Source organism: Lagenorhynchus albirostris, chromosome 10 (assembly GCF_949774975.1).
Source record: "Lagenorhynchus albirostris chromosome 10, mLagAlb1.1, whole genome shotgun sequence".
Classification (NCBI taxonomy): Eukaryota; Metazoa; Chordata; class Mammalia; order Artiodactyla; family Delphinidae; genus Lagenorhynchus; species Lagenorhynchus albirostris.
In genome coordinates this window covers 101,345,152-101,365,055 of record NC_083104.1, presented here as the reverse complement: position 1 = coordinate 101,365,055, position 19,904 = coordinate 101,345,152, and the positions used below count along the sequence as shown (strand labels likewise).

General features: G+C 52.7%; 1 protein-coding gene across 1 annotated transcript in view; it reads left to right on the top strand.

The window, feature by feature from the left end:
• CDYL (chromodomain Y like) overlaps window positions 1-16,752 on the top strand; it is a 153,302-nt gene extending 136,550 nt beyond the window's left edge. Inside the window, exons 3-7 of the mRNA XM_060163759.1 lie at window positions 4,203-4,459; window positions 5,744-5,916; window positions 10,364-10,574; window positions 14,147-14,290; window positions 15,114-16,752. Of these exons, the coding sequence (XP_060019742.1) occupies window positions 4,203-4,459; window positions 5,744-5,916; window positions 10,364-10,574; window positions 14,147-14,290; window positions 15,114-15,272 (944 nt within the window). The 3' untranslated portion in view covers window positions 15,273-16,752. The remainder of the gene's footprint in view (window positions 1-4,202; window positions 4,460-5,743; window positions 5,917-10,363; window positions 10,575-14,146; window positions 14,291-15,113) is intronic.
• Window positions 16,753-19,904: the final 3,152 nt, after the last annotated feature.

The following is a 19,904-nucleotide window of genomic DNA, read 5'->3' as shown; positions in this document are numbered from 1 at the left end:
GTGGGATCTAGTTCCCTGACCGGGGATCGAACCCAGGCCCCCTGCATTGGGAGCACAGAGTCTTAACCACTGCGCCACCAGGGAAGTCCCTTGAAGCCGTGAATTTTAACAGGTTAGCAGTATATGTTTGAGGGTATCTTTTTTTTTTGGCTGCGTTGGGTCTTCGTTGCTGCGCGCGGGCTTTCTCTAGTTGTGGCGAGCGGGGGCTACTCTTCGTTGCGGTGCGCGGGCTTCTCATTGTGGTGGCTTCCCTTGTTGTGGAGCACAGGCTCTAGGCACATGGGCTCAGTAGTTGTGGCTCACGGGCTCTAGAGCGCAGGCTCAGTAGTTGTGGCGCACGGGCTTAGTTGCTCCACAGAATGTGGGATCTTCCTGGACCAGGGCTTGAACCCGTGTCCCCCTGCATTGGCAGGCGATTCTTAACTACTGCGCCACCAGGGAGGCCCCTGAGAGTATCTTTTTTGCTCTTAGAATGTTTTAAAAGGAAACCGTTTTTCGGGGAGACGCTGAGGTTTCCGAGCTGTATTTCGTGCCGGTTCCTTGGAGCTTTTGCCTCCTGTGTTTCCCGCAGAGCCTGGGTCACACTGCGTGTCGCACGATGGTTTCCATCGTGGAGGACGTCTTTTCCTGAATCTCAGTGTTTGCCTTTTAGTTGAGTCCTTAGCAGTGGCTTCTGCTCTGAAGTGTGGCACTGCTGCCCCCGATTGTCACGAGGCTGGGTGGGCTGCAGGCCTCCTCCTCTGGGTGCAGGGGGCTGGGCTGAAGGGGCGTTGGGGTCCCCCCCCCATCTGCTTGGTCAGTGGCGACCGCGTGTTCCAAGCACCGGGGGTGCGGCAGTGAATGAGACAGACGGGGAGCTTGGTGACGTCCAGCTACGGAGCGTAAGTAAAAGTCGGGTGAGATAGGATGAGCCGGGTGAGGCACGCTGCGAGGGAGACAGACTGGGCCGCGTGGGTGCTGCCGGGAGGGCCGCACGCGTGGGGACCGAGGCTTCCCGACGAGCTGCCGCTCAGATGAGCAGAAACAAGCAGCCGTCTGGAGCTCTAGGGCCAGAACGTTCTAGGCAGAGGGAACGGCGAGTCCAGAGGCCATGGGGGAGCACAGACCTGAACGGGGGGACGCACGTGGCCCAGCGCTGGCGCCCGCGAGTCTGAGGGCAGTCCCGCCGTGAGCACTTCACCTGAACAGGGTCCTGCAGGTGGGGCTCATATTGGGCTTGGGGGTTGAGCCACTGGCAAGATCACAGGCTCTGCAATCAGCAGAGCTCTAACAGGGACACGAAGGCCAAAGCCAGCAGTGCTGGTTGGCGTGAGGCAACAGAAATCCACGGCTACATTTGCAGAACCACGGAGAGCTCCGGGGGAGCGCTGCCTCCAGTATGCTGAGCTGCTACCAGAGCTCACGTATCAAGGCTACGTGGACCCATAGCCTAGAAACCCTGCTTCTGTGGAAGGAAGCCACCAGGGAAACTCCTGGAGAGTTGAGGAATGTGTGGCGTTACTTACCCTGCGAAGCAGGAGCAGGTCGGGGTGGAAGGGCTGATCCGAAGCCAGCGGCTTCGCCCTGGTGGGCGGCGGGCACCCAGCACGCAGAGGGCTTCCCCGTGTCACCAGGGTCATTCCTGCCGCTTTGACACAGCACCTGTTAACTCACTCAGGGTTGGTAACATCAAGATCCAGACACACCAGCAAGCGCCTCCCCGAGAACCTGCTCCTCCGGAATGTGCCGGAGCCCCAGCCGGGCTGCCCATGACCCTTCATCGCCCTCCCCCTTCACCCGGGGCCGGCGGCCTCCCTGCCCGCCTCTGCGTGGGCTTATTTCTGATGGGACCTCTTTTTAGGCAGGGAATCATCATCATTGTCAGTCCGTAAATACCGGTCCCGCTCAGCTGCAGTTGCTCTTCTGGGGCCCTTACCAGCGCATTTTAACAGATTCTTGGTTTGAACAGGTACGTTTTTTGCATGTGACAGTTTCTGTCTGTCGTTCGTACATTGAATTCTCTGTTCTGGCTTCTGCCCTCCAGTGAGACAACTTCCCGGGTTTAAGAGCGGCCCCTCGTGCCCCACCCCCCCGCCCCGCGACCTCTCCATCCCCCTCCTTCTCTGTGGCACACGCCACTGTTGACACAGCCTCGTCGCGTGGCTCCGCTCCCTCCCCTTGGGCAGCCCCCTGGCCCTGCGCGTGACCCTCCCTGCACCCAGGCAGGCTCGCGGCTCCCCCTCTCCTTCAGTGCTTCTACTTCTCAGCTCCGCTGTCGTTTCTGGACACCCACTTCGCTTACCACAGGCCCCACTTCTGGGCTCCGGAGCCTCTTCACTCTTCCCTTCAGCAGTGACTGGAGAAAACCACAGTTCCCTGTGACACTCCCCTGCAGATGCCCCGTCTCCTGGGCACCAGGCTCAGTGGTCTAGCCTCATCCATGGCCCGTTCCTCCCTGCACCCGAGAAGTTGTCCGTTCGCGTAGACTCCAGCTCAGGGCAGATGGGTGGAGGAACGATGGGCAGAGGGAGAAGTGGGGACAGCAAGGACAGCCCAGGCGGGGCTGTGACGGGCCTGAGAAGAGAGGGCAGTGCTGGGAGGAGCAGCTCAGAGCGCAGAGGGTGGAAGAGGTTGGAGAACGGCTGTAAACACAGACGGGAGGGTGGCAGGACCTGGTAGAGGAGAGGCTGAAGGTTAAAAGAAACAGAAAGGATCCCTGCTGGCTTCCTCAGAAAGATTCAGCAGTGCCCTGTCTCACTGGTAACAGCTTATCAAATGCTCTTTCCGTTACAGATCCTTTAGAAACTTATCCTACAGGTTGGCCAGCACATTGGAAGGGACAACACAAGCCAAGGTTATGCGTTGCAGCATCATTTGTAGTATCAAAAATTGCTGGTAAAATGCATTACAGAAATCCACAACGCTGTGTCTAATGTGCTGCCATGTGTGTTTGTTAAAGGCGGGTGAGAGAGAAGCACTTAAATTCATATTTGCTGATATACACATAGGGCACTCTGTAAGACACCCGGAAACCAGACACAGGGGCTGTGGAGAGCAGGGGGTCGTGGGCTGATGGGGGAGGCCTTGTACCATGTACCTTTTTATAGTCTCAGAGTCTTGTACCATTTATGTATTGGAACCTCCCCCAGATTTTCCCAAAAATGAATTTATTTTCAATTCTAAAAACCTCCAAAGTAGTTCTGCTAACTGAATGAAAGTCAACCTGTTTAACCAGGAGATGGTCTGACTTCTCTAAACATCCATTCCCAAGTCGTCTCCAGCTTATCTTCTTTCACTTTGCAGGAAGTATTTCTGACTCGTAGTTCATCCAGCTCTTCTCCTCAGGGAACTCCTCTCCTTGCTCGTTTTATTAGGAAAGCCTGATCCAGTTCCTTGCATTTCTTTCCCTTTCTTCCTCCACCCAAAGGCTCTATACATTCATTACCAGGTTAGATGATATTTAGACAGTTCACACCCATAGGAGCATAATTATTTGCCTTAACACTTGAACCCTTAGCCTGACATTTCCTGGTAACTCTAAGAAAGTATCAAACCCTTGACTTTATCGTAGTAAGAAACACCAAGTTCGGAAGGCCGTGTCTTTAAGGCTGAGTGAAACACAGCAGCCAACCTGACACAGAACAGCGGACAGAGGAAGGAGAATCAGCGGGACTAACTTTTGGTGGCAGGAGAGAGCGCCGTCTCCAGCCATTGAAAAGGCTGTTTGAAAATGTAGTAGAATTGGGACCAGAGTGGCCCGAGGGCGTGGCGGAGCCGCAGAAACGGGGCGGGGCTGCTTCGTGAGCCTGTGTGAGCGGCTGTTCATCCAGAAGAAATTTCGGCTAAAATGGCAGATAGCTCGGCTCTAATAATATTTCTTTGAATCAGTTTCCATTTTTCTTTCAACTTCTCAAGCCCGGAATATGTCCTCTTCATGAGACCCGTTCTAGTTCAGTTCCGTTCCTCAAAAGTCTCAAATTTCGCAGTTTCTTTTCAGCACGTTCCTTCCCATCTCTTGTTTTATTAGGCGGGATCAGTGCGAGGGTGATTTCCTCGTCAGACTTGGGAGGCAAACAAACGCCTATCCTCTCCAAAGGTTCTACTTTTTAAGCTTCTTAAATTAACACAGTCGATCCTGGGTCTGTCGCAAGCATTTTTCCCTAATTCAAAGGCGAGTTGATGGCAAGACCTCACCGACTGCTGTGCTTTCGGACCCCTGGCAGGTTCCTCTCCATTCATGGATGCGCTGACGGCCAACGGGACGACGAACCTGCAGACGTCAGTCACGGGCGTGACGGCCGGGAAGAGGAAATTCATTGATGACAGACGAGACCAGCCCTTCGACAAGCGGCTGCGTTTCAGCGTGAGGCAGACGGAAAGCGCCTACAGGTACAGGGATATCGTCGTCCGGAAGCAGGACGGCTTCACCCACATCCTGCTGTCCACGAAGTCATCCGAGAACAACTCTCTCAACCCAGAGGTGAGCACCGTCCCTCGGGCTGCTCGGGGCCTCCTGTCTCTCTGGGCCTGCGGGGCCCGGTCCCTGCTCTCCTGCGCCCTTTCACATCCCCCATCCCCACCCCGGGCTGTTTCACCCAACGGTGGAAGCCAGCGCAGCACGGCAGGCCTGCTCCCCGTTATACGTGGGGACAGTGTGGTCCGGCGAGGACCCAGCTTCCTGCTCGGGGCTCTGGCTGTGAACAGGGAGGTGGCGGTGGTGCCCCTGTGCTTCCACCTCCCGGCCAGGAGCTCTTCATCCATCGGGGGGGGGGACGGAGGGCCTCCCTGAAGTCACATGTAAAGCGTGTGCACACGCCATCCTGTAGCTTTCGTCAGGTCCCAGAGCTCTCTGTTCAGACAAGATTAAAGAGCCCCAGGTCCAGCCTTCTGAATATCTCACCATCCTTCCCAGTCGGTCCCAGCACTCCGCGTAGTGGAACTTACAGCTGCAGTGATGCCAGTGCATTTGTTACTGATCGTACCCGGTAAAGGTAGCTTCCCAGGATCGAGGGACACTGGTGCTCGCAAAGGCTCGAAAACTTAGTTCTGTGAAGTATCTAAAATCGGAAGTGTTTGAACCTGCACTCTATCATGCCTAAAATTGTAAGTTCTGGTAGTTGGTTGTTTCCTGCTTGTGAACAGCTAGGTCACGCCTTTTCTGGACGAGAAAACCAAACCACAGAAAGCTAGTGTGTCTGGCCAGGATCACGGGACAGGCCAGCTCGGGGCGGCTGGTCCCCGGTACCTCGTTAGACCGTTGGTTATTTGTAAGTCCTTCAGAGAGACCATTTTAAGTAGTTTGTGCCCTTCTAAAATGCCTCCATGCTGATGTGCTTGTACTCGTTACCCGTACGCACTAAACTGGGGTTTCTGTCCCAAGGCCGGAGGCTGGTGTCAAATGAAACCAGACTAGTAGTTTGTTTGGACTGGTTGCATGCGCCACCTGCTGTCCACACTGTAGAAATGCCAAGGGGCTATAATACGTAACTCACCCACCGAGAGCCGCAAGGACGGGACCGGGACCGTTGAGTAACTCAGATTCACACATCTCTCTAGTTATCCTCCGTTCGTAATTTGTTATGCGATGAGACTCTGTCCCCATTATTCCTAATCCCTGGTTTCAGAAAATAAGAAACTTGCGAGTTACTTGGTAGGTACAGGCAACAGTATCAGGCTGTAAATGCACTTTGCGTGGATCGAGATGGTCCAGTAATGAGATGCTCTTAGCGTTCCCTTCGCGCCCGTGACTCCCGGTGCCTTTCAGGTGATGAAGGAAGTGCAGAGCGCCCTGAGCACGGCCGCCGCCGACGACAGCAAGCTGGTGCTCTTCAGCGCCGTGGGCAGCGTCTTCTGCTGCGGCCTTGACTTCATCTACTTCATCCGGCGCCTGACGGACGACCGGAAGAGAGAGAGCACGAAGATGGCCGAGGCCATCAGGTATGCACACCTGGTCCGCCGTGAACGCCGGCGTGACCCAGGCCCCGCGGGGCGGGTCTGGACGGGCCTGTGAGCAGGGCGTGCGTCTCCTCCCCTGAGACTCGCTGGTAGCAGAGTTGATCGGACCTCCTGTCTCTGCTGTGGGCCACTTGCCTTGAGCAGATGACACATGTCAAGGTTGGCTGGAGCCCAGCACACGCTCAATGGGGGGGCGCTCCAGGGGCAGAGCACAGGGTAGCACGTGGCGGGGGCTTCGGCCGTCCACGCTCCGTGTGCTCTGCCGCCAGCCCTGGAATAGAGACACTGTCTTTTTCATGCGATAACTTACCGTTTGCTTGACTCTAAACTAAATCGGCTGGACTTTATGACACACTAGTTCTGTAACATCACACAAGAAGGTTTTTTCAGTACAAGCAGTACACACAAGCTCATCCTGAGTTCCAGCTACACAGCAGGATGGTGGAAGCCTTTTTCCTGTCTTGGCCTGGAGTAGGCGGGGCATCTCTCTCCAAAAGATCTCCCCAGATGGTTCTGATGGGCGCAGCCCCAAACAGCCGGTCAGAGGAGCCCTGGAACCCCACACCTTGGGACTATAGGGCATTGCCTTGGCCTTTCAGAATATTTTTAATAATTCTCAAAATTAATGTTTTCTCACACTATATACAGGTGTGCATGGATACAAGGCATTATCTGTTTGTTAATCTTTTCGAACATTACTATTTTTTAGGCTATCGTAGGGTAGTTGTTTCTCCAAAACTAGTTTGAAATTTTATAATCTGATTTTATTAAGCATTGCTTCTGGCTTCCTAAATAATTTCAAACTTGCAGTGTACTAGACGGGACCATCTTGTTATTCAAAGTAAACTGCTTGATCAATGCACGTAATTCCTTGACAAGTCGTCAGTAACTTTAGGATAACTTGTAGATATTCCTAATTATTTGACCCATCCCACCCTTTCAGGATGAATTATAGGAACTTAATGTTCATTTTTAAAATACAGATGCTCATGCCTCAGGTGGTGACTTTGTGTATTCTCCCTAAGATCACACTGACTTTCCACCTGACTGTGATCTGGGGGCTCTGTTGAGTGAGAAGCCAGGGTTTGTCGCCTCCGTGCTGGCTCACTCCCCCTGTAGACGGTTCCCTGAGTTCCCCCAATGAACGTTCTGGGCCGCTTCTCCAGGGTGGGGTTGCCCTTGACGGGCGCAAAGGCTTGTATTGTTGGGATTAGACAAAGTAGAGGAAGGATAGATCAAGAGCGATCTCAGGTGTTGAACTTCTAGGTAATTTTAAATGCTAATTTTCTTCAGCCACCCGCTCCATTTCAGAAACTCCAGGCTCTCCTCACTCCCCACAAAAGGCCGAATTGGTATCCTAGGGGAAAGCCGAATCTTGCTTTAGGAAATCAGTTCTTCTTTAAATATGTTTTTGTCAATGTGAATTTTTCTGAATGCACTCAGGCAGGATCCAAAAATAGTTCCACCAGATTGACTTAACCTTTACTTCTGCTCATTTGCATTGAAATTCATGTTTATGTGTGTAAGGCTGGCTTATACACATAAAGCTGTTACTACGTGTATCTTTTGTTTCTGTGGTGTCTCGTCTCAGATTCCTTAAAACTTTGGGCAAAGAACATCAATCGCAGCGAGTTTCCGAAAGAAAGGTGGGAAGGGGGAAGGTCAGGTCTAAACTGTTAGCTTCTTAAGTATCTGTAGGGGCTAATTCCGTTGCTGGGATGGCAGTAACCAGTTTGCAGATTAATTGTAATAAAAATACTCAGCACATTAGTGATAAAAACAGTTATTAGGGATCAATTTATAACGTTAGGCTTTTGCAGTCTGTGGGGACCAGTAGCTGCTGCTTTGTGTCTGAAGGACCAGGAGCCTCCTCTCCCCAAAAGGAGGCAAGAGGAGCAGAGATTTGGGAAGGGAGCAAAGCCAGAGAGGAAACGTCCCCTGGAACCTGACCTCTTCCGCATTCACTCCCGTTCCAGGCACTCTCGTGAAGGGGGAGATCAGTTGAGAAATGGCAGTGAATTGGCCCTTAACAGGTCAGTTCTTGGTTTCCCCAAAACAATTCCTGGACTGTTGTTCTTAGGTGATTTTCTAACTTGGTGAGGTCTGTGGGGTAGTAAATGTACTTCAAAAGAATGGAGAGAATTTCGGTTTTAAGAGTCTTTTTGTGGCAAATATGATCTCTTTCCTTCCCTGCTGTTCCCAGCACAGCCTTTCACTCAATTCATAGGCAATCCAGAGGAAAGCGAAGTTTAAATTCAGTATGTTGCATTGAGCACATTTGAACATTCATGCATTGTTCTAAAATACACTTGCTTTACGCCCCTGCAAAGCAGTAGACAGACGGTCCCTGGCTGCCAGCCCGCGAGAGCCATCCCGGGGCCCGAAGGCGCCTCCCACCTCTGGCTGCTGTGTGGCTAAGCCTTCTTGGCTCGGGGAAGTTCCTGCGAAACAGAAGAGCAGTTCTGTGAACTTCTGTTTGGGGTTTTCGGGGGGTTTTCTTTTTTTTTTATTTTCACACGAGAGGGCTTTCTCTGTGGCCCGTGCTCGCTCTGGCGTCTCAGAGCTCGTCAGATGGCGCGGTGGAGTCCTCCGAGAAGGGGCGATGGCCTTCACTCCAGAGGGAGTCGGTTAATTCATACTCCTCCCAGAAAGAGCCCCGGGTTTAGATGATTAATCCAAGCAAAAATAATCTTAGGGGGGAAAAAATTCAGTTCTAATCTCTCCAGCCTGATTTTGCAATATGTATTTTAGAAGCAGATTTTTTTTCTTTCATACTGACATATGAGAAGGATTCATTCCTTGTACCGTTTCTCTATAGAATCCCTTTATTACACTGTTTTGATCACCTCTTTCATGTTAAGCTACTATCCCATCCATGGTTCCCAGATGTCAGCACTGAAAGAGCTTCCACTTTGCCCCTGTTCACGTGAGCAGATGAATGTGGGGCTACTCGGGGAAAACGTCTGCTTTAAACCAGGGAGACAGCAGTTACCTTCTCAAGGGTCGTTGGTAACTGAGGATAGAAAATGCATTTCCGTCACGACTCGTTGACCCAGAATCCTCAAACAGTGGCAGAACTGAAGTAGCTTCTCGTACTGGTCTAGGATTAGTTCAAGGACCTATTGTAAAGGTTGTCTGGCTCTTTGCGTCCTTAAAACCCAGTGTGATCTTCCTCACAGTGCCCCAGGCTCTCATTTAAAAGTCTCTGCAGCTCATTCGAGTGACCTAATTCTCAATCCCCCCAACCTTTGGGGACCCTGGGGCAGGCTGAGGTCTGTGCTGACTGCAGGGGCTTTTGAGAAGAGTTCCCAGAGTGAGGCTTGCCGGCTGCCAAACTCTAGGGTCCCCTCCCCACACACGCGCACACACACCCACCCTACACACTCCCTCCCTCCAAACCTCCCTTCCCCCCCCATCCAAAGAAGACACGACCCTTCCTGTCAGTATTTGGGGAGGAGGGGAGACTAGATGATAGAGACCATCTGCACAGATTTGCCTTATTTTTAAATTGCTGAATTGTAGGGAACAGGACCCAGACTGGTATTTTTGGCCCCAAAGCTGGGGGGGGCGTCAGGTTGAGAATTTGGAGTTCTGGACTTCTGATCTAGAACATAGCTGGCCTTAAAGGCATTATCTTGTATTCATTTTCGGTGGGTTTGTCCTTTTCTTCACCATGTTATTAAGTCTTGACACGACGCGACCTCTGATCATAGTTAGCTTCACAGTGCAGGGGAGGGAGATGCACCATCTGGCCCTGAACCGAAGAGCAGAGCAGCCCGCCTTCCCAGCCTGACCCTCCAGCAGGTCCCAGCGGTGTGATGCTCTTGTCAGGTCTCACATCTCACACGAGCCTGTGAGCTTCTTGTCCCTACGTCCCCCAGCTCATTCCATCTAGTTCTATATAAACTCAGGAAATTTCTGTGTTTCGAGTTAATCGGTAAGCCGTCTGAAATCACAGACCAAGTCCGGACCTGGGGACTGGAACCCTGGGGTTCCTGACCCCAGGCCCCATGTCCCTGCCCAGCACAGGCTACTGCAGTGACGCCAGGCCTCCTCCGGGAGAGCTGCTGGACTGGTCCTCCGAAGCCCATCGTGGTTCCTGGGCTCCTCCCTGCCATCAGGGGAAGACAGGTTGGCCCTGGAGCCCAAGCCGAGAGCACCTTCCGCTGTGTTGTTCCCGCAGAATTCACACAGGTCCTGTGGCGACAGCCACCCTGGTCTGGTGTCCAAGGCACCATTAAGCCTTTGCAGCACACGGTACATAAAGCCAGGGCCCCTGGCAGTGGGGAGGCGGCCATCAGCGAATTCCAAGTCACGGTGATGCCCCCAGAGTTCACATCTTGGTGTATTGAATTCCGTAGAAGTAGATTTTTCTGTTGCTCAAACATGCAGTGTTTTGAGTAACTCCCCCATTTATTTTCCATTTTAGAAACTTCGTGAATACTTTCATTCAGTTTAAGAAGCCTATTATTGTAGCCGTAAACGGCCCAGCCATTGGGCTAGGAGCATCCATCCTGCCTCTCTGTGACGTGGTTTGGGCCAATGAGAAGGCTTGGTTCCAAACACCCTACACTACCTTCGGACAGAGTCCAGATGGCTGTTCCACCGTGATGTTTCCCAGGATTATGGGAGGAGCATCTGTGAGTACCTCTTTTTAAAAAACCATCTTAGAAAACTTTCTGCAGAAGTCTAGTTTGGTTAGTGTTTTTCTAAATACAGACAAGGTGTCATTCTGGGGGGACTTTGCATCAAATGCACTTATAATTCAGTTCTTGTTCTTGAATCATGAAATCACACCCTTAGTTCAGGAGCTCGTGGAAGGTTTTCATGGTTTGGTTCATAGACTGTTTAGGGGAGAGGCCCTCCCGCCATGAGGAATCTGTCTCTGTGTGATTAACACCGATACCCATGAGTAGTAAACACCCAGTTTGTGACCTAAACGAACCAGAGTTTGCAATCAACAGGTTCCTGAAAGCTGCCCTTTTAGGGGAAAGCACGAAGGAGCAAAGCTGGGCCTTTCCCCCCAGGACTGGGGGGCTTTCGTCTTACCTGTTAAATCCACCCGTAACGAGAGTCTGGGTTTGCGTTGCAGCTTGTGGGTTGCAGAGAGTTCACGTTGACGTTCCTCACTCCTTGAGCCGTAAGCGGGTACGGGCTGGGGTCCTGGCCTGGGGCTGCAGGTACAGACGCTGAAGGGGAGGCCGGCACGCGGCGGCAGGAGCCGAGCTGTATGGCAGGCCCTGCGGAGCTTCACCCCCGCCCCCGCAGGGAGCCCTGGGGCACCTGTGGCCTGGAACACGCACCCCGCCGTGGGCTGGAGTGGCTGGCTGCCGTGTCCGTCATCTCAGCTCGGGCTGTGGTGTCACCCGGCAGCAGAGGGTCCCCAGGGCTCCTGGCGTCTGTGCTGACCGTCTCCAGCGGCCGGGCAGCCAGATCTGGGCGGCACAGCCGTGTCCAGCCGTCGCCCTTGTCCTGTGGGCACCACCTCCTCCTGCCCGTGTGAGGGGCCGCGCGCCTGGGTGCAGGACTCCCCCCCCCCGTTCCTGGGGGAGACACAGAGGACAACGAGACAGAGGGTGCTGCCTCAGGCCGGGGCCCCCAGCTCACGAGGAAAAGGATGTTTGCATGCGCTCGTTATTGATGGTGGAAAAAGAGTAAGTGCAGTTGAGAGAAGTAGGCGTCCTGGGCACCCGGGTAACACTGGAGCAGCCCTGGCGGCAGGCACCGCCCGCAAACGCTGTACAGCGCCCTCTAGGGCACCCGGTCGGACGACTCGCCGAAAGGCTGAGGAACCATCGTGGCCTGGAGGGGGCCTGACGGCTCAGGGCAGGGGGCCTGGGTCAGAGAAAGGACGTCGCTGGGAAACCTGGCAAGATTGGCAGACAGTTCGTGCCTCAGTCGTAAGAGCATCATGTTGATGGTGATTTTCTGGTTTTGGTCATTGCGAGGTGTTCTGTAAGGTGTTACTGTGAGGGACAGCTGGGGGACAGGGCCCAGAAGCTCTCTGTGCTGCTTTTATCATCTCTCTGTAAGTCTACTCACTCCCAAACAGAACGTTTAAAGGGTTTAAAGAAACGTAAAAGAGGAGTGACGTGGGACAAGCCGCAGCGCCCGTGGCCGCATCTGGTCTCAGGGCCGCTCCCCCTCGTCTCCCTTCCTGCTGTAGCCCCCCGCCAGCTGCCCTCAGCGGCCATCCTGCTAGGGACGCTGGGCCCTGTGCGCGCCCAGGCCCGAGCCGCTGCCCTGGTCCATGGATGGCTGCAGTCAGGCGGGAGGACCACATGGCTCTGGGGGCCCCCTGCCCTGCCCAGGCAGCAGTCGTGGCTTGAAGGCCAGTGGGACCCTTGTCCGCCGCGCCTGGAGCTGTGAGGAGGAGAGACGGCACCCCTTGGGATCAGCAGGAGGGAGGGTTGCCGTGGCCGTGCTGGCCTCCGCCCCTTGTTTCCCAGCCCGCAGGGATGCAGAGGCTGGCGCCCGTCCTCCCAGGGTGCGCGTCCACCCGCTGCTCCCCAGGCCGGCACGGGGAGGGTCTCTGGGCCGGGGACCCCGGGGCCCTGCAGGCGGGGCACAGTCCCAGGCCGGAGTGAGGAGCGGCGTGGCTGGCGGCTGGGCTCCTCAGGACCTGCCAGCTTGGCCCTGGTGTCCGGCTGGAGCTGCAGAGGGACAGCGGCTGCACTGGCCACTCGGTTCGCGTGGTGGACGCCCCCTGCCGCCCCCCCCCAATACCAGGCCTGCCCGGGGGAGCCGCGTACAGCCAGGCACTGCGCTTTCTGGGGTCTGTGCAGACCTGCCCCGCGTTGCCCTGTGCATCCCCCTACCTGGAGTAGGAAGGTCGAGTAGGGGCTGGCTCTCCCGTAACAGCAGGTAGGGGCGAGCCGGTTCTCGTGAAGGAAGCCAGGCAGCAAGGACAGCTCACGACTGGCTGTCACTGCCCCCAGGCCTCAGCGTCCAGAAGAGGGAAGGAGAGACGGGGTAGGGGGAGCAGTAAGCAACCTCCACGTGGCAGAAAACGATGTTCAAGGAAGTGACGGCAAGGGGCTGAAGGACGCCCACCCCATCACTCCCACTCCAGACGGCCCAGGGCCAGCAGTGTCTGCGTCTACCATCCGAGCTCAGACCCTGGTGTTCAAGTCGGTCTTGAGAACGTGCTCCACGCTGACTGGCTTGTGGTCTTGTCTGCACGATGCAGTGGAGTGCACAGAAACACGAGCTAGGAGACGGGACCTGGCTCCCCGCCCTACGCTGAAAGGCCAGTAGACCCGCAGGCATCTGCTTTCCAGCCGCCCGGTGGTTTCCAGGAGGTGCACAGGTCTGTCAGCTGAGACGTCTCAGTACTAGCAGGGCCTTTCAGAACAAGGGTTTTACCTCTTTTGGAAAAAAGTATGTTTTGCCGGAGCCTAGAAGCTCGTGGTCAAGTCTTCAGGAGTCTTCAGGATAAACTACGGAGAGGAATTGTCACATCAGAATAGGGTGAGGTTTCTTTGTCAGATAGATTCTCTCCTTTCTCCTTATTGCAGCATTTGAGCCTGTCGTTTGAATGAGATAAAACCCATACTTGTGTTGAGACCTGAAAAGTGACCTAAGTCCAGGACCAAGTTTTAAAAAAAAGTGTGTATGAAATTGATTTTAACATCTGCAGCTGTGAACTTCTTCCATGAAGTAACTGTGGTCAGACCCTCTTAAGCAGACTAAGTGGTCATCCAGGTCCCGCAGTTTATTTTTACCGTGTGGATGTTAACCGTGGCTGCCAAGTTACCCTGCAGCAGAAACATCCCTGCCCTTAGAACCTTGCTCTGACCGTTGGCCTCTCTGACATAGAAAACGTTGGGTAGCAGTTCCGTGCCTGGTGCAAATCCCTAAAACCACCAATTGCCCTTAGCCTTGCTTACGCCTGTTGCCTGGGAAACCGGTGCGTGTGCTGAATGAGTCCACACGTGGGGATGGCTGGCACTGGGCGGCGGCCGGCGGGGAGGGACATGCCAGTAACTTCAGATCTATAGCAGAGAGGCCTTCTTTAATTTAGAGTCCTTGGTTCTGTTCTACGTCACAAAATAAGCCTTTTACATCTTGAAAACTCTCCGGCTGGTAGTTGCGTCCCCCGTTGATGGCATATCCTGTGTGTTACTCGCGCACAGTCTGAACTTTCAGGGCTGTGTCCTCCCTGCCGCGCCCTCCCGCGTCTCATGCGCCCTCTGCTCTTCCTTCCTTCCAGGCGAACGAAATGCTGCTCAGCGGACGGAAGCTGACGGCGCAGGAGGCGTGTGGCAAAGGCCTGGTCTCCCAGGTGTTCTGGCCCGGAACCTTCACCCAGGAAGTCATGGTCCGCATTAAGGAGCTCGCCTCCTGTAACCCGGTCGTACGTCCAGTTCCTTCTCTTCCGCGTGTCAGTGCTCTCACCGCGACCTTTACCCTGCAGGGCGCGCACAGGGGGCACCCACAGCTGCCTCCACGTGCGACGACACCAGAGGCCGGGCTCGGGCCTCTGCTGACCTTGCCCTCCCTCTGCAGATATGCGGGAGCCAAGGAGTGCAGTTCAAGCTGAGAGTCAGTCACTTCAGTGTCCCGTGCAAGTCTGCAAAAAGCAACGTTTCTAAAGTTCTTTACTGTTTCCAAAGCCCTTTCGCACAACCGCACTTATTTCTCCCTCAGTGGACTTTGGTTTTTGTTTAATAAGTGTGCTGGGTAACAATCTTCTAACAAAATTGCATTGGGTGAAATGTTATTTCATACTAACGGACACAACTCCCATCTAGGCTGTCCCAGGCCTCCCACAACTCGTTACCGAAATTAAATTCCGGTTAGAAAGCTCCCGGGGCGGGCATTCTCAATGAGTATCACAGGCGTGGACAGGGTCCACACTGGGGGCAGGGGCCCCACAGCCATAGCTCAGGCCCAAGCCTGGTCACACTGCTGGGGCAGGACCAGGGCGTGGAAAGCAGCACAGCTCTGTTGTGAATTAGCTTAACAGCCCTTTGAAGTGAAAAATGTGTCCAGTATCCACAGTGAATGAGATACACATTATACCTGTATCAGGCCTGACACGTATCGTGAGATGTCTGGTCACCTTCTTACCAGGTGGCTCGTCGGGTTTGCTAACTGCCTCCGTAAGCTTGGGGGCAGCGAGGAGCCAGCGCTTGCAGCCACAGTCTCCGCTAATCACAGCTCATTGTCTGGCACAGGTGCTCGAGGAATCCAAGGCCCTGGTGCGCTGCAACATGAAGCTGGAGCTGGAGCAGGCCAACGAGCGGGAGTGCGAGGTGCTGAAGAAGATCTGGGGCTCGGCCCAGGGCATGGACTCCATGCTCAAGTACCTGCAGAGGAAGATCGACGAGTTCTGACGGCCGGGCTGCCCCAGACGACCCTGGAGTCGCATCGCGCAGGCCGGCTGGGGCTCCCCGGGGCGCGGACCCACCCTCACAGCCTGAAACAGGTTCACGTGGAGCTCACGCTTGGGAGCAGGACTTGAAACAGCCAAGCTATTTATTACCAAGGAGTTTTTAAGTACTGTAACTTTAAAATAAATAACTACAAAGCTCCTTTGTCCAAACGTCATTATTTTATACTTAATACACACACAAGTATAAAAGTATAAATTGTGAGCTCTGGGCTGCTCTTTGAGGCTCTACTTTTTGTTATCTTTGGCTAGTACTGTATAAAAAAGAAGTGTGTTTTCCTGGTTTGGGTGTCAGAAAAGTCTGGAATATTGTTTGTTTTCCTTGTTTTTTCCTTCTAGAAAACAGAATCTAAAGAGGTGTTAGCCCACCTCACCCCCACCCCACCCCAAATAGAAATGCGGAAAGATCTGAGGCATGCCCTTGTCTCCAGGAAGGTACAAAACCTCAGAGACGGAAAATTCTCAATCAAAAGGAAGACTTATCCTAAAAGAATAAGTATTTCTGATTAAACACCCACTGCTGAATAATACCCCCAGACTAAAACACGCCTAGGATTCACGCTGAGAAATCAGTTAATTCTGCCCTCTTTCTTAAATATGTCCGATTCTTACCCAGTTAACAGAAAGAAACCACTCTCTCTCTAGGGGAAAGCTTATGTTGCAGTGTTAGCGAATCACTGAATAGCTAAGTATGATCTCTAAGTTATAGGGGTTTATAATTAATTTTTCTGACCCATTTGAAAAAATAACTGTGTAAGCGCTTCTTGTTACTGGGTGAGAACTCCTTTATATACAGTTTTGGTTTTCTGTTTGCAGATATGATTGATGTATTACACCAAAAATAAAGTATTTTTATGTTTATAAAGTGTAATTTTTAGGTTCACTTAGAATATATTTTATTTAATAAGTTAAAACTCCTCTAGCACACCATTAAATGCAGAAACTCCTCTTCAAGAGAAAGAACTACCTTATATCGACGTTTCATGTTCTTGGTCTCTGCTTTCATGTCTACACAATATACCAAGTACAGGATGCTGTCCAAGAGTGCCCTGTGTAAATAGACGTCCGCATTCCCGCCAGGAGTGAGGACTGATTCCTGATTCCAGACGCCTATCACTCGGTAGGCTTCTGAGCTTGCAATCATATTGAATGTATGAAGAATGAAATAAAATCAAAACCTTATTTTTGTACAGTTTTGAAGTTTATACTTAGAACCGACCACCTCCCGGCCTCGTGGAGAGCTGTACAGCGTGTAAATCTGCCTTTACCATGGATTGGCTGGTGCAGTATTTTTGCATCTGTGGGACCTACTTTTTTCGTTCAGTAGTTTGAACTATATATAAACTGTACAATCTGTAAAGTTTTTATAGAATAAATATTCAGCTGTGAAAACTGGTTAAATAAAACTAATATTTCTTAACACATTCGAAATGTTTCTCTGATAATTCTTCACTTCTGAAGTTCCTCAAGAGACGTTTACATTTTGTGTGAAATATACACACGGGCATATCACATTTGACAGTTTAAGGGAAACCCACGCCCACAATGTAACCAGAAGCAGGTGGAAGGCAGCTGACTAGGACCACCCCACTGCCCCTCTTGGCCAGAGAGCGGAAGAAGGGGAAAGCCTCTGGGCCCGGCAGGAGCCCAGAGGGCCAGGGCCAGGGGCTCGCCTCCTGGCCACCTCAGGGGCTCCAACCTCCTCGTCCTTCACTGGGCTTACACTAATACGAACAAATGGATGCAAAAGAAGGAAACTGTGTGTTAGAGAACTGGCTCTACCAAGTAGTGACACATCACAAGAGAGGGACAATGCGTGGCACAGGGCTCTTGTCGGCTGGGTCTGTCACTGCCCTCATCTGCTTCAGCCCCTCTGGTGGCCTGTGTCACTGACCTTTCTGTCCCTTCTGTAACCGGCTTTCCCCAGCCCTGCCCCTTACTGTCCTAGATGCTCTGGTGACCTCTAGAACGTGCCAGGGGGGCCCTGCCCTCCACGGTAAGGGAGAGACTCCAGGCCTCCAAGTGCCTTTAGGCCCTGGAGCAAAGCCCAGAACTTGAGTGACATCGTGACTCTGCGACATTGCGTGTACCTGTTCAGCTTTTTTTTTAAATTCATTTTATTTTGGGCTGCATTGGGTCTTCATTGCAGCACGTGGGCCTCTCATTGCAGTGGCTTCCCTTGTTGCAGAGCATAGGCTCTAAGCACATGGGTTTCAGTAGTTGTGACACATGGGCTCAGTAGTTGTGGCACACGGGCCTAGTTGCTCCGCAGCCTGTGCGATCTTCCCGGACCAGGGCTCGAACCCGTGTCCCCTGCATTGGCAGGCGGACTCTCAACCACTGCACCACCAGGGAAGCCCACTTGTTCAGCTTTATACGTGAGGAAACAGGCTCAGAGGGGCCAAGGGCCTGCTCATCATCACAGAGCCTGTGAGTGTCTGGGCCCAGGAGCAGCTAATGCTCCCCAGATGCCACCGCTCCTCCCCCAGCACCCTGACTCACCAAAACCAAACTGAGATAGAAACTGGCCATGGGGAGTACAAAGCGGCAGTTGCTGGACTTTGCTGCATATTAGAATCATCTGGAGAGCCTGGAAAACTCTGGATGCCCACAAAACCATTTAAATCAGCACCTCAGGGCTGAGACTCAAACATCTAGGGTATTTGGCCCAGGACAAGTAGCTTGGCTTTTCTACGCCTGGAGTGCGGATGGGCAGAGGGTGGCCTGGAGAATCCAGTCCATTCTGCACCCTGTGAGCCCACAGTCCTGTGCATGGAAGTGGTGGGTGGAGGCGGGGGGGGTTGATTGAGGCTGCCTGGCAGCTCGGGATCTAGGGCTTTTTCAAGCAGAGGCTGGACCTACCACCCTAGAATTCTGATGGTCTACAAACTCTTCTGCATCTGGAGGAGCTGGACCAGTCCACCAAGCGATCTCTATGCTAACACATAGAAGTAAACATCCTCAAGGAGGTCAGCCAGGACAGTGGAGTAGAGAGACCCTCAGCTCACCTCTCACAGGCAGGCCTAAAATCAAAACTAGTTGCAGAACCACCGTCAATGAAAAAGCCCAGAATCTAGCAGAAAATATCTTCTACAACTAAAGATAAAAGAACGAGCGACATGGGTAGGAAGCGCAGAGTCGCAACGTAGCCGAGTCCCATCACCCAGGTGGGCAACCCACAGACGTGAGAATCACTACAATTGCAGAGATTCTCCCAAAGGATACAGGGTCTGAGCCCCACATCAGACTCCTCACTCTGCGAGTCTGTGGCAGGAACACAAGCCCCCAGGACATTTGGCTTTGAAGGGCAGCAGGGCTCTCAGGAGTCCCGGGGGGCGGGAAATAGACTTCACTCTTTTAACGGACCACACGAAACCTCACGAGGACCCTGGTGACGGCAAGCGACACTTTGGATCTCCCTCCAGCTTACTGGCCTCAGGACCCAGCCCCTCCCCCCCACCAGCCTGTAGGCACCAGGTCTGAGGTGTGTCAGCCACACGACTAACTGGGTGCACACACAAGCTGCCTTAAGACCCCCCTGAGCCCACAGCCAGCCCTGGACATGGCCCTGCCCCTCCAGAGGGCCCAGGACCCAGCCCCACACACCAGCACACATGCACTACACCACGGACACCCAGGGCCCTGCGGCCAGAGACCCCAAGGCCCATCTCGGCCCATCTCTACCCATCAGTGGGTACCAGCCCCAGAATCCCCAGCCCCGCGCACCAGCAAGCCTCAGGACCACCCACCGGCAGGCAGACCCAGCCACAGGACATCCAAAGCCCCTCAACCAGCAGACCAGCACCTGTCCTGGGACCAGCTGGGCCCCGGTTCTGCCCACTAGCAAATGAAAATAATAAAAACGATCCAAAAATCTATGGGTCACAGCTCTATGAGGGAAGTTCATAGTAATACAACCTTACATCAGGAAACAAGAGAAATCTCAAACAACCGAACCTTACACCTAAAGGAACTAGAAAAAGAACAAAGAAAACCCAAAGTTAGCAGAAGGAAAGAAATCATAAAGATCAGAGCAAAAATAAATGAAGTACAGAAAAAAACAATAGAAAAGATCAGTGAAACTAAGAGCTAGTTCTCTGAAAAGAAAATTCATAAATAAACGTTTAGGCAGACTCATTAAGAAAAAAAAGACAAGGCCCAAATCAAGAAGATCAGATATGAAAAAGAAGTTACAACAGAAACCGTAAACCTACACCGTAAAGGGCAGCCCTACTGCCCTTCAATACAAAGGATAAGAGACTACTACAAACTATAGTATATACTATACTATATAGTTATATCCCAATAAAATGGACAACCTTGAGGAAATTGACAAATTCCTAGAAATGTACAACCTCCCAAGACTGAACCAGGAAGAAATAGAAAATATGAAGAGACCAATTACCAGTAATGAAACTGAATCAGTAACTTTTAAAAAGCCTCCCAAACAAAAGTCCAGGACCAAATGGCCTCACAGGTGAATTCTTCCACACATTGAAAAACACTTAACACCCATCCTCCTCACACTATTCCAAAACAACTGCAGAGGAAGGAACACTTTTGAACTCATTCTGTG